Below are 15,000 nucleotides of genomic sequence, written 5' to 3'. Positions count from 1 at the left end.
TGGCGTTCCTCGAGAATAGCGCAGAGTGCTAAGTCATGTTCGTCTCACCAGCTGCGTCCAAATGATTTCTAGCGGGAGGATAATGTGACGCTACAGAAATAGAGCCTGAGGGGGCGTCGGGGACGGCGTCTCAGCGGGACGAGCAGCCCGCCGTGGACTGCAGACGTGGGCTGGAGATCAGCTCTGGATGTGTCCGTCAGTCCCGCCGCCGATCGATATTCTCACTCCAGAGGAACTTCAGAGAAAACGCTGAACTCGCCGCGCTCTCACTTCCTGTCTGCTCTTCGTCTCTCTGTCTGTCTCGGCTTTAACTTTCTGCTCGTTCTCTCTCTTCGTCGTCTCTCTTCCTCATGCTGCTGTTCTCTTTTAATCAGCTTCACTTGAAGAACTGGGAACTGCGTCCTTTTTAACTGTTTTCCACATTTTTACATCTGAACACAAAAGCTGAACAGAGACAGAAGTGTTTACTGTTGTCCCTCAAGACGTCCCGTAGCAAATCCTAAATGATGGAGGTCAGTCAAACACAATTAACTGATGAACAGCTCACTTTTGGTCCACACTCACGTTTGAACAGGGTTCTGAGGTGTCTTCTGTCATCTGTCTCACACTGTCTCAGACTGTCTCACGCTGTCTCAGACTGTCTCACACCATCTCACACTGTCTCACTGTCTCAGACTGTCTCACACTGTCTCACGCTGTCTCAGACTGTCTCACACCATCTCATACTGTCTCAGACTGTCTCACGCTGTCTCAGACTGTCTCACACCATCTCACACTGTCTCAGACTGTCTCACACTGTCTCACACTGTCTCACACTGTCTCACACTGTCTCCTGTCCCTGTTTTGTTCGGTGGAAACGTCTTTGAAGTGGCTCCTGAAGATCTTGAGTCGCAGCTGAATTCGACCTCCTTCTCCTCTGATTCTGAGTCGTGTCTGAAAAACGCTGCGAGGAGAATGAACACAAACGAGCCGCTGACGCTGAAGTTTGCTCATCACGATGCACAAGCGAGAAATCAGGATTATGTAAGAATATTTGAAGCCACCATCTTTTCCTGAACCCACTGAAGAGCGTTTGATGCCAAACTGAAGGAAACTGCGACTGACAACGTTCACGCTGTGAGGACGGACGGACAGACGGACGGATGGACAGACGGACGGACAGACGGACAGACGGACGGACGGACGGACGGGACACAGGTCTGCTTACACACTGCATACGAAGACGAAGCGTCGGACATGTTGTCTCGACCAAACTCGAAGTACTGACGGCGTTACAGAGACGATCTCCTGACGGTGCTATTGAGGAGCAGATTTAACTCTTTTTAAACCTTTAAATCCATTTTTCTTCTTGCAGCTCTGATAATTTCTACTGACTTCTGAGTTCATCCGTAAGACAAACTACAGACATTTTGCTCTCGACTCAAACGTGTTATTTCTGACTTTCCACTTCCTGTCACTGAGGCGTAGACGCATGGCGAGGACGTGTCGGTGCAGACTATCGAGTGGCGGAGCGCCGTTTCAGCTGACGCGTCACGCCGACAGTCGGCTTCATTTCTCTGCTTTTCTGTCTCAGCTGTCCGTCTCTCGTCAGCAGTCAAACTGTTCGGTCAGATGTGAGGCAGTATTGATCACACACACACACACGCACACACACACACACACACACACACACACACACACACACACACACACACACACAGTGACCATCTGCTCCCACGTGTCAACAGTGTCAACTCGCTCTGTGTCAATAAAGCCACTTGTCGATAAATATTCATTTCTCGGAGACCACGTCCTCCTCGGTCTCCGGGTGGACTCCGTCCTCTTTAATCTTTCATGCAGACTCCATCATTTACCTCAGCATCAGCTCTGCTGCTGCCGGACTGTTTACTCGCACTTTAACACAGCGAGGGCTCGTTGTAAGGAAGCCCAGGAAGGTCATTGCTGAGGCTCGCTGTTGTCCCGCTCGGCGCTAACAAACATCCCCGTCGCTCTCTCGCTGCTTCACTTTAACGTCAGTTCATTCAGGAGGATGGACGGCTCATCTCACGCTCGCTCTCGTTCACCTGGTTTAATCTGTTAACGGACGGCGTTCTGCTTTTACAGAGCGACGGTCAGAGGAGCTCAGGGTGGACGGACGGACCGAGACCACGAGAGACACCAGACACCAACCTCTTCACCATCGCTCCGTGACCTCGACCTCGTGTTTGTCGTCCTGACTGCTGACGTACGAGGTTTGATTTGAGCCAACGCACAAAACACTTCTGCTCGCACTGAAAGTGTTTTGAGACGAGAACAAAGAGTGTTTGTTGAACTCATATTTGATTGTGGAGTAATCCCAGTGTTCAGATTATAGGCAGACTCAGATTTTCTTTAGTTAGTTTCTAGTTTCTTTATTGATCCCAATTTGGGATTAAACGTACAGCAAACACAGGATGTACACAATTATTTAGAAAAGGTAACAAAAAATATGAACAGGAATAAAAATATAACTAAGTCAAACTAAATCTAGTTATATAATATGTATATATATATATATCTAATTCATATTATATAATGTCATAATAATATTGTAAAATACAATGTAACTAAGTATATAAACAGTATTTACAGCAAAAAATGTTGTGCAAGTAGAGCGAATGTGGAGAATATTACATATTTTTGTAATCCAGCAGATTCTGTTACGAACTGCTGACGCGTCGTTTGTCTTCATCACATTTCAAAGCGGCTTCGTTCACTCGCTGAAGCTTCGTCCTCTCCAGGTCGGTGAGTTTCAGGCTGAATGTTCTCACAAATAAAAAGCACCTTTGAATCAGCTGAGGTCCACATCGGACAGTGGATCTGCTTCTGCTTCTGTCCTCTGGTTACCCACGATTCAGCGCGTGTGTCTGCCGGCGCAGATGATGTACGGGGGTGGCGGGGGGGTCGCGATCAAGATGGTCGACATTATCCTGTCTGAGGGAGTCGGACGTAGGCAGGAAGAGAAGGTCAGAGTGTCGCTCGGATGCTGTTCCTCCTCAGGCCGCTTCGCCGCCGACCGCTCGCTCGCTCACTCGCTCGCTCGCTCGCTCGCTCGCTCACTTTATTTGTGTACAGCTCAGGTGTCGCTCGTCCTTTTGTGCTGTTGGTCGTTCCTCAGAAGAAAAGTTGTCGCTGAGAGGAAAGTCTTCAGATATCCGAGCCGCTGTGAGTCAGCCTCCGCCCCAGCAGAGCATGTTTTCCCTGGTATTGTATTTTCATTCCTGCACCTTATTACCATTTCGCCTCGTCCTCCAGCCCACACCTCAGTGTTCGCACTGCCGCCGTGACCTGGTTCCACCCTCAGGGATCAATAACGTTCACTTCATGCTGCCGCTGTGTGTTATAACTGAGCACCGTGTGTGTGTGTGTGTGTGGCTGTTAATTACCAGCCGTGTGTGTGTTCATGTGCGTGTCGTCACTGAAACAGGAAGTGCTGCAGAAGTGAGTGTCTTCGCCAGGTGTTTACACGTCTGATGTCATAATGTCACAGGTGTGCAGCTAAGACCAAAATGTTCTGACTGTGTGACGGGGCGGTCAAGTCCAGAGAGGGACCGTACCCTAACCAATCAGAAGAAGACGCTCGGCGCTGGTTTCTGTCAGTCTGGACGTTTGAGGTGTTTTCTCCTCCATGGTCTGATTCTTCAGATCCAGACTTAGAAATCCTCTGCTTCACCCCCAGTGTGTGCGACTGGAGCACACCCCTGCGTTACAGTGGTAAAACCAGTACCATAGGAGTACTTGTACTGCAATAGGTACTACTAAAAGTATCCAACAGAGGTCAAACTGTTCTACTGTGCAGAAATTAAGTGGGTTATTACTTTTTTTCCCTTTGGTGTTTTAGCCCTGAATGAGAGTACTGTCATCAAAACACACACACACACACACACACACACACACACACACACACACAGTTATCTCCCTGTGGGCTGGGATTTAGGTGGTGGAAGCCTCTTTTGCGTCTCTGGCTGAGCATTGGACAGATGTCACATTCACAGCCTCCCAAAGAGCTCATAACTCAAACTAAACACACACACACACACACACGCATACACACACACACACACACACACACACACACGCACGCACGCACACACACACACACACACACACACACACACACACACACACACACACACACACACGCACACACACACAATATCTAACCCCCACTTTGAAAAATGTTTCCGATATCGCAGTTGACTTATTGATCAGTGCAGCTTTTAACATAATGTTTTAACCATTCATAACGGAGAGGGGGCGGCACGTGCACAAACACACATGTAAAGGTGCGCGCGCACACACACACACACACACACGCAGTTAGAGGTTCATCAGAGCAAACTAAGCCTGCAAACACACACACAGTTGGAAACACACTGGAAGAAGCAGAAACGAATGCTAACCTAATTGAATGGAGAACACACACGCAGACACACACAGCTGGTAATGCATCGACATGGCGACCACCAGCAGCGAATGCCAGGTTAATGGAATGATGAATATCAGCTCTGTGACGCAGCGTATTCCAGGAAAATCAACCCCCTCGGCAGCTATTTCCTCAGCATCGGGTCAGGCCATATTTCTCTCTAACTGCTCTGATGACAGCAGACTCTGCGAGAGGAAGCTGGGTCAACGATGATTAAAGCCACGCGTCCACCTTCACCGTTTGCTCGGTGTTTTCTTGTCACATTACGAGGCGAATGAAGGTTTGACTTGTTGTCCAGTTCTAATGGCACTGATGGAGGTCCTCATTGAAGCAGCAGGTACGTGAGCCGGAGGCCCGAATGGATTTGACTTCATTATGGATTTAAAAACGAGTGTGAGAGCAGTGAAAACACGAGTGTGTCGGACACAATCTAAGAGGGTTTTAATGGAATTTGAGCTTTAATCAACTGGCATTATCAGCTCTTAATTGAGGTTTCCATGCAGCTTGTTGGTGGACAGAAAACACTTCAGTGACACCCATGAATGCTGTGCGAAGCCCAGAGGAAGCAGCCGGCGTCGGCGTGAGCAGGACGGAAACTCAGACATCAGTCAGATGTTAAACAGCAGCATGAAACGACTGACAGCCAGCAGCTGATTTAGTCTGACGTCCATCTTTGCTTCATGTTTGTCTTTCAGGTGTGAAGACGAACGCAGACGAACAGTGACCGGAGCTGCTGACGAGGGAAAGGCAAAGCTCTCAATCTACCAGTCGATCCATGGCCGATGCTCAGCGAGCGCTGGGTGGTGACCAAAAGAATGACATCACACACGCCGGCAGCCAAAACGATCTCCCCCTCATGTCTGTCAGGTTCAGGCTTAAGAGCCGGCCGAGGAGCTCAGAGCAGATTGCAGCTCCTTCATGTTCAGGAGAGCCAGCTCCACCTGGACCGATCAGGACTGGACTCCCGGCTCCCGCCTGCGGAGGTTTTCCGGGGGACGCGACCCAGAACACGGCGGTATTATAAATCCCATCTGGTCTGGGAGTGACGCGGGACCCCCAGGAGGAGCTGAAGGACGCGAACGGAGAGAAGGACGTCTGGGCTGCTCCCAAAGTCCTGAAGAGAGCAAGCAACAGGAAGAGGACGGATGGACGGATGGACAGGTGGACGGGTGGACGGGTGGGAGGAAATAAGCTGCTAATTTTGTCAAAGTAAAGCTGGACAGCCACATGTTTGGACCCTCCTGGCGGCTCCATCCAGTGCACGCTGAAGCATCTTCAGCCTGTTTTTTAAAAGTGCCTCTTCTTCCTTTTTGGCTCGAGGACGAGGACGCGCCTCGTGAAATCAGCTAAAATCCCATTCCGCTGAACACAGGAGGGAATATTTTTAAAGGACAGAAAAGTCTTTGAGGATTTTGGACGTGTTTTCAAAAACATGTTTGGTGCTTTTAGTTTTCTGCTCATTTTTCAGGGAAACGTTGGCTTCAGTAATTCTGAGACTAGACGACACTCATTAACTCAGAGACTCAAACCTGAAGGTGATGATTACATGACAGGTCCAAACTGGCGCTGAGGCTCCGTTAAACCACATGAGAGCAGAGCGGCGTCAGGAGGAATCGACCTCGCGGGGCTGCTGGACGCCGTCCCGGTGAGTGCGCCCTCAGGGTCTCTCTGGCTCCATCACTTCCTCTCAGCACAAAACGACTTCCTCCCGGTGACCTCACGGGTCACATGCTGCGTGCCAACGAGCTCCTGTAACGAGAGCCCCTAGCGACAGCCGCTAATTAGCGTCCCTAACGAGGCCGCCCGTCGGGCTGGCTGTCATTCCGTATCGTCGCTGCGCGCTGGCCGTGTGTTTGGCATGTTGAAGGCATGTCAGCAGAATCCTGACCGGGCCGAGGTCATCGGGGTCACATGACCAAACGCACGCGTGCATTTTACGGGTGGCGTGTTTCTGCTTTCCACAGCTTTTCATACAAACGCCGCACAGGACAGAATATTTACTGACATCGTTGAAATGACTCGTGTGGATTTGAAGGAGCTGCTTCCTCAGCCCTCGCTCCTCTTCGTTCAGGCACACACAGACTAATTAAAGGCTTTACAGCTGAATCTGGCCGCGATTGGCTCCGCTCACTAAAGAACGACTGAAATCCGTCCAATCAGTGGGTTTCCGCTCGGCAGGTTTGCCTCGTTTGAATTAGAGCATTAGAGTTTTTCTATCATTCACTTTTTTATGTTTCATTTCAGATCTGAAGTGAAACGGATGATCTGCAGAGCGTCGCTCTCGCCGCGAGCCAGAGGAAATAAAACATGGAGCACTACACAGGATTTGTTTTTGGGGGGAAGCACACAGAATGAAAACTGGACTTCTCTCAACACAAAGTTTAAACTTGGCGAGTCCAACTCATGAGTCCGGCTTTGTAAGAAGTGAAGGACGCACTTCTCTCAGAGGGTCGCTGCTGACATCAGCAGCTCGGCGGGACGATCCTCGCTGGGATTTAGGTCAACAATAAAATCATTTCATTCACTCATCTGCCTCGTTTGTATTTCTATGCATCTGTTATTTCAGAGGGAGCCCAAAGTCTGCAGAGGCAGAGCAGCACCTTCATTCAAAGCCACCGACCACAACATGAAACCAGCGTTCATCCTCAGCAGCCACATGTTTAACAGCTGCGACCACATCAGAGTCTGCTGATGTCTGACGGATCAAAATCAGTTCATCACGAGCTGAATGCAGACTCCAGACCAGAACACAGACTCTGGGACGTCCTCATGGTCCTTCAGTCCTCTGTGGATTCGAGCACTTAGCGTAAGCTCTGCAGAAACACGCATCATCATCATCATCATCATCATCATCATCATCATCATCATCATCATCATCAGCATCACCTTCCTCCCCTCTGCACTCGCTGCTTCTTTAAATCTCAGACGTCTGCTTGCTCTGAAGCCCCTCCCCTCAGCAGGCGGCGTTCCCAGCCTCACACGTCGGATGCTTCCAGACCGCCTCGCCAACGTGTCGTCTCCTGAGGCGAGCCGAGGCCGCTCAGAGGATGTAGACCCCCCAGTTCACCCCGATGACTTAAAGGTTCGACTCTCCGGCTTAGAAACTCATCGCAGTACTTACAGTATCTCACTTCTCTACATTCACATTCAGCCATCACGAGTCTGAGACCCGCTGTGGACACACTCAGAGACCATGTCCCATCGATAACACCTCATCAGAGTGGAGCCACAGACTGCTGTAAGTCCAGCCACAGAAATAAAAAAATATTTCTTCATTAACTGTTCGGCTCGTCTATCCTACGAGGACGACGTCAGTGGGACAGACGCGATATTGTCCTTGGTGAGAACGCGAGCAGAACAAGCAGAACACGAGCACAATGTCAGACCGAATAATGGAGAGAAAACAGACGGGCCAATCAGAGCGGTCGTGATGCGACCCTTCAACAGATTCAAAAGCACCGGTCCAATCGTAGGACAGCGCTGAAGCCTCCGTGATTCAGTGTGTGGAGCCGGTCGTGTGAGTGCAGGATGTCAGCGCGTGTGTCACAGTGGGTTAGCTCAGTGACCTTTGCCCTCGGGCCCGGCGAATCAGCGTCATGCGTGAGCAGAGCGGCTTCGGCGCAGGATGCAAACAACGCTGTGATCACATCACTGTCATGGCCGCTCGCTCTCGTCTCTCATCCTCCAGCAGCTTCTCTCTCTCGGCTGCTGACTGACAGACTCTTTCAGTCGCTGCAGGTTTGACTGTACGGGCCACGCCAGCGGCCGGGCCTCAGGGGACGCGCTCGTCCTGTCGCTGCTTCGATCAGTGTAAAAGATTTCAGACGTTCATGATGGTCAGAGGATGAACCCCGCTGACACTGGTGATCCTCTGACTTTGCATCAAGCTCCATAATCCGTTCAAAATGAGCCGTTAGCATGTTAGCATTGTGACTGTGAGCATGTTAGCATTTAGCTTTAGCAAACTGTTGCTGTTCACAGTGCTTCCACCTTTGCTTCAGCCATCAGAGATCTCTGTCAGGTGGACACGTGTCCCACTTTATGTCCATAAACAACCCACTGTGTCATCTGTCTTGTCCTTCTTGAGCTGCATCACGACCGTCTCGTTCGTTACTGGATTCAGGTCACTTATGATCATGAAGGTCTACAGACGGAGACGACGGACGGTGCTGATCGAAGGACTGTCCACCTCTGACTGACCTCCTCCGCTCTGCTGCCTCCACCTCAGCAGCTCCTCCTCCTCCTCCTCCTCAATCCCTCCTTTGTTCTCCTCTTTCTGCACCTCCATCTTCCCTCACTTACTTTCATTCCTCTGTTTTTTGTTTTTGATTCCTTCCTCTTTCCTTCCTGATTTTTATCTCCTCCTCCTCCTGCCTTTCATTTTGTTTCTCTCACTTTCTTTGTGCCTATTCGAGTTCCTCTGTGGTCTCTTCTATTGCTCAATTTCCTGCTTTCTCTTCCTTTAGTTCTCCTCCTCCTCCTCTTCCTCTCCCCTCCTTCCATCCAATCAGCGCTCTCCCTCTCTCCATAAGATCTTTTGCTCTCCTGGTTTTGACTGCAGCATCTGCCTCTCCTCTCGTTCTGTCTCTCTTTTGTTTCCTCTCTTCTTTATCATCTTCACATTATTTCTCTCTGTTATCTGCTCCGCTCTCCTTTGCCCTCGTTCCATCTTCCATCCCTCTGTTTTTCCTCCTCCAGTACTCCTCTGTCCATCCACTTTCTCATTTATCTCCTTCCCTCCGTCCACATCTTCTTTTCTCTCTTTCGCCCATCCTCCCTTCTGCTTCACCTCCTCTGAACCTCCTCTCTCCTCTCCTTCTGACTCTCCCTGTAGCATGTTTGCTACGTGTCACTTAGCTTCCTGACTTAGCTCTCTGTTAGCCTGCTGGCTAAGTGTTTGCATCTTTGGACAGGTTTCACATGGCACGGTCAGCTAGCTTCAGGCTAACTCAGGCTAGCTGTTGTCCCAGAGGCTGCAGTGCGCTGGACGGCAGTGTCTCTCACACACATGCAGGGTTTTGTCATAGCTGTGTCATTCAGAGTCTGTCAGCGTCCCGCTCTCAGCGTGGACGCTCAGCGCAGATACTAGTCCTTTCTGACATGTCACACAACACTGCGGCACACGGCACCGGCGGCAAGATTCACCAAGACCACGAGACACAAGAGCAGAGGAAGCTCGGCCGCGACTGCACGCCGCCATGATGGACACGAGACAAGAGACACGGGACACGGGACGGAGCGTCATCGACCACAGACTGGTCAGAGCTGCAACGATGAAGCCTCACTACACACATTAAAATAAAAGGATGAAGTTCATCAGAAAGCCAAACAGAACATGTTGGAGGGTGTTTCTCGGGGGGGAAACATGGTCAACTTCATATCTTAATTATCAGTTTTCAGGACATAGTTTAGTACTGCACTTCCACAAGGACTCCAGACAGACTGTTTGAATATTGATTGGTCAAAAATTGGCATCTTAGGAAACAGGAAGTCCTCAACTTTTGTTCCGAGTGTGGGTCAAGCTCCGATTAATGCTGGATCCTACACTTCACTCAATCACATCCGTTAAAACCTCTGTCTGTCTCGTAAATCCAAACCTTTTTCAAGCCCCACTCTCCAGTTTGTCACCGAAATATATTTCAGGAATATTTCACATTATCAACATGTGAAGACGAACGTTTATACTCCTGCTAGAGACTGTTAGAAACCACTTCAAGCCACAACAGCAGACAAACAAAACTCACCGATGATGTCTCTCATTGATCCACAGATCACTGAAACTCAGACTAAAACAGCCCGGAAACTTCCACAGAGGTCCAGAGGATCCACTGCAGTGAAGATATTTAGTGAGAAGAATCCACAGAAACATGTTTTCTCCTGTCAAACAGCAGGAAACACTGATGGCAGCCATCTTTAGTCTCACTCGGCCAATCACAGCCTGCTACATGTAGCCTCACAGCCAGAGAAGCCAATCACAGTCTGAGTGGAAGGAAGGCCCGCCTTCTCTCTTTAAATCTGAACATTGAGCCAATCACAGCTGATTTTGAAGATGACTGACACTTCAAACAGCCAATGAAATCCTGAACACGCCAGTTTGTCTTTTCAGGGGCTCAAATGAAGGAATTCAGTGCTGATGGTGAATTTACAGAGTCTGAAGTGATAAATACAGTAAACAGCTTCGATATAAATACACGCAGCCATATAAACACCGTGCATGTGAATACAGACGGCCAAAATGTAGGTTTCATGAATATAAACACAGACATTTGTATATTGATATATAGGAAATTGCCTTTTTATGGAGACCGGCTTGTTATTCCAAACAGTCAGTTCCTGCCGTGTTGTTTTCAGTTTTTATTGCACTTGGACTAGTGAAGGCTTCATGCCGTGGTCCCTCTGTGTTTTCCAGCCAATAACTCTCCAACAGTCATCTGCAGGGATCTATTCACAATAAAAAAGAAATCAGCAGAAAAAACCTTCTGCTTCACTGTGTTCACAGCGCTCACAGCGAGTTCAGAGTTTCACTTCTCAAAAGAGGCCAAAACCACACGTGAACCCAGATGGTTCAAGACCAGCCTCCAGTTTACTCTGGGTCTTATGTCTCTCGTTTATTAAGCTTCTTCCTTTATTAACACTTTTCCCCGATCAGCTCAGCATCATTTCGTCCAGAAACAGCTTTCTGTCTCGCTCAGCCTCCAGAGCAGCTCCACCTCCGAGGGAAGTGTTTGCCGAGCTAAAGACTCAACCTGCCGTTTGTTTGCCTTCAGTCTCACAGATGAGACGAACGTAAGGAGCCAGATCTGTTTCCATCTTTATTCTGTTTACCGCTCCCAACAGTCAGCTGAGTGCAAAACGCTCCATTCTTCTGGTTCTCAGCTGTCATCAGACTGAGCGCTGTGGTGGTTATTGAAGGTTAGAAGTGACAAGCCGCCATGAAGGATGAGTGACAGGAAAATAAAGAGGCCGTGATGTTTTCGCCTCCTCCTCCCTGACAAAACAAAAGCTTTCACACTTGTGTTTCTTAGCTCTGAACTAATCCAGGCCTCCGGCCACAGAAGCCCATGGATATTTATCTTTGAATCGTTTCACCGTTCACACTCGTGGATGTTAAACTAAGGCTCGCAGGACGAGCCGGGCTGGCTGAAGGTCTGATCCCAGGGCGGCTGGATGATGTCACTGCGAAAAGCCCTGAAGAAGACGGTTTGTTTTCTGGTGGCTGCCGGCCTTTAAAACGACCCTGACGGGCTTCAGGCGTAGCTTTCATGTGTGCTCTGCAAGCCGGGGTGGCTTCAGGTGTTTCTGTCAGGACGACATTTCAGGGCGCACAGCTCAGTATCAGAGGTTTGAATCATCCTGTAACAGGATGAAAACGGGGTCATGCGTTTTATTGGATTTTTTTAATGGATTTTATTCATATTCAGGTCGTAAGGCTCAAATTTGATTTATTTAACTGCTCACTTATATTATCAGGAAAGCTTTTCTTTCCGTATGATCGTCGAATTTCTAACTTCAGGACCTTCTCCTCGATGGACTGAGTTATTGAAAGACTCCGCTGATTTATCAGTCTGAAACACGTCAGACTCATGAGGGACAGTCTGGATCAAAATCCATGCAGCAGGCTCAGAGATGCCGTCTTTCCACACATTCTTCTGCCCGGTCAAAACCGCGCCCCTACATTACCCACAATGCAACTCCACCTCTGACAGTTCAGTCAGGGGCTAACAGTTGAGGCTAACGCAGCAGAGCTGAGGAGCAGCTGCAGACGTGTCCTTCACAGATTCGTCTCAGTTGTAGTCAACGCTGACTCAAGTGACATCACAGGAGGCAGTTTATCAGGCTTCACGCAGCTTCCTCTGAGACACTAAAGGAATTACACTCCCGTCGCAGTAGATTGAGTCTCTTACCTGCTGCCATTTTCCTTCATCTGTTCACCTGCTCAGTCAGCACTTTTCCACTCTCACTCCCCTGCCAGCCCCGCCCACCTGCACACTCACCTGCACACTCACCTGATCACTCACCTGATCACTCACCTGATCACTCACCTGACATTCAGACTAGTATTTAAGCTGCGCTCCCACACTCACTCAGTGCCAGACTGTTCTTTGGGCTGATCTCGTTACCTTTGACCTCACCTGTTCTGCCGTTCCCCGGTGAACACCTCAGCCTCTCGTCTCCGACCACGAGTCTTTCCTTCACTTCCTGGTTCTTTGCCTGTCTGTGATTATTTGGTGTTTGGTTGGTTCACCAAACATTTCAAGAGTATCTGTAATTAAAGCTGCTTCATGCTAACGTGTGTTCTGGTGCTGCTGCATTTGGGTCCTAAAATTAAATAAAATAAATGTTTCTCATTTTTTGGCAGAAAATGTCTAATTTTCTCATGTTGAGTCGACTGTAACACAATCAAGGGGTTCTCTGGGCGGCACTTCAAAAAATAAATCATTAACTCACATCAATTTCATCCCACATGTAGCAAAAAAATAACAAAATGTGTAAAATGGGAAGACTTTTTTCATCTTCTGTCCAAAATCCTGCACATCTCCAGTTTTGCAGACCCGCTCTGCACCTTCAGCGCTCGGCTTACCAGTTTCCTGTAATTATCTCTGAAGCAATTGTGGACCTGACGCAGCAAATAAAATGTCAAACAACAGGACATCTGTCCAAAGCCTGAAGAGCCATTAGCTGCTGAACTTTAATCCAACGAATGACGACAATCACACGAACCTTTGCTCTGTGATTGTCGTCTGAGTTTCGCTTCCTGACAGCACAGCTCACAAATGCAACACATTTCAGCATCCGTCACTCAGCACATCAAAACCTTCAACAGCTCCACCCTCAGCGGTCGGGTGGGTGCTGCTCAAACATCCACAGCCGCCTGAAGAGCAAACAGGAGGAGAAAACGAGCACTCACCCTGCGTCGCTGCTGTTCCCACAGATTAAGGCATCCTTGGCCCCCTCCACCTTGTAGAAGTTGTCTGGAAAAAGAAATCAAAATCCACCTTTAGATTCCAGTTTCCTCACAGCCCACCCACACAGGAGTCTTTTCTAATCTGACCCCTCCTCAGGGGCTTGATCGATGTGTCCGTGACTCTTCTGTTAGTTCTGTTACGGCGGGACAATTTACACTCTTATCATAACTTCACGTGGTCCAATCAGAAGCAAGCACCTGTGACGAGAACAGCAGGTAACATAAAGGCAGCGACCACGAGGGAATGAACACATGATCTTACAGCTCAGTCAAAACCTGAAGAAAGGTCGTAGAAACCTTGAATTCCTTTTTAAAAACTGAAAAACATCAGCACAGGTTCAGATCCTGAAGTCTGTTTTCTCATAATTTTACAAACTGTGTCGGCGTCTCGTTACGTAACAACTGCTGCTGTCAGACACCACAAAGTCCTTCAGTCCTTCGACGGCAGACTTGAAGATCTGAAGAAAGAAAAGCTGTAAATAAAATAATTGTTTGTGCAGGATTTTTTGTTCTTTCAGCCTCTCAGCGTAGAAAAAGTTCACTTTCGTTACACAAAACATTGTCTACTGTGAATTTATAAGGTGGAAATAATTATTTAGTGCACCAAACGACTGAAGCTGACCTCTGGACAGACGGGCGGATGTGGACATGGAGGACAATTGTTTTTGAACCAATCATGTTTTGCTGTGTGAACTTTTTTTCTTAAATGTTGAGTCTTCGTGTTTTAATCAGTCGAGACATAAAACCAACGAGCAGCAGGATCATTCTGCTTAATCAAGTCTCCAAAAACCACAAAATGCTCCTTTCAGCTAAGTTCTCGTAACTTCTGCTGCTCTTCCTGCGCCTCAGCGTCAGCTTCCGTCCGAGCTCCCGCAGGATCAATCAGACCCGGCTCGTGTGTTTGAGCTGGTTAGAAACCGTCTGAGCAGGAAGCCATAAAACCAAAACCATTACAGGAACCACGGTTTGCTGAGCATTTACTCATCACTTAAATCTGACTGCCAGCCGTCTGCGAGTACATTAACACACTTTAGCCCAATCACGTGGGCTGCTTCTCCAACCCAAACACACACGAGCATCAGACACAACAAGTTCAAAAGCTTTTAATGCTGGAAGGCAGGAAGAAAACAATGCTGCTCAGCTTTCGTTGTGGTCTGAGGATACAGTATTTATTCCCGAAGACGGGAATTAAAGTATTCAACCATCTGATCCACAGAGCAGACTGAACCCGGACGAGCTCTGGAACGAAGGCTTTTACTCAGTCTGCAGGTGTGTGCGATAATTCTGAGTCTGCACACAAACGTCTTCAAAATGTCAAGCCAACCTCCAGTAAGTGGAAGAGTTTTACACACTTCAGCTCTGACAGACGAGTCCAAGACGTCCTTGAATGAAACCCCAGAGGACGAGCTCCAACAGGGAGATCAAACTCACGACCACGATCAGACTTCGCTGGCGTTGTGACGTTTGTTCACATCTGAAAAGCAGCTGAGATCCAGGCCGTGTGAACTAATCTCTGATGTCATGACATTCAGGTCTGTCGGGCTTTCAGACTGCTTTAGAAACCGGTTAAACTAACGAAATGTCAGCCTCG

The 15,000-nt window shown here is 48.6% G+C and overlaps 1 protein-coding gene across 1 annotated transcript in view; it reads right to left on the bottom strand.

Annotated features, from left to right (window-relative positions):
• Window positions 1-15,000, bottom strand: part of LOC139346672 (sodium channel protein type 5 subunit alpha-like) — a 148,619-nt gene that overhangs the window by 75,654 nt on the left and 57,965 nt on the right. Inside the window, exon 9 of the mRNA XM_070985876.1 lies at window positions 13,353-13,416. Coding sequence (XP_070841977.1) covers window positions 13,353-13,416 — 64 coding nt within the window. The remainder of the gene's footprint in view (window positions 1-13,352; window positions 13,417-15,000) is intronic.

Source organism: Chaetodon trifascialis, chromosome 18 (genome assembly GCF_039877785.1).
Source record: "Chaetodon trifascialis isolate fChaTrf1 chromosome 18, fChaTrf1.hap1, whole genome shotgun sequence".
Taxonomy (NCBI): Eukaryota; Metazoa; Chordata; class Actinopteri; order Chaetodontiformes; family Chaetodontidae; genus Chaetodon; species Chaetodon trifascialis.
This window is presented reverse-complemented; position numbering and strand designations above follow the sequence as displayed.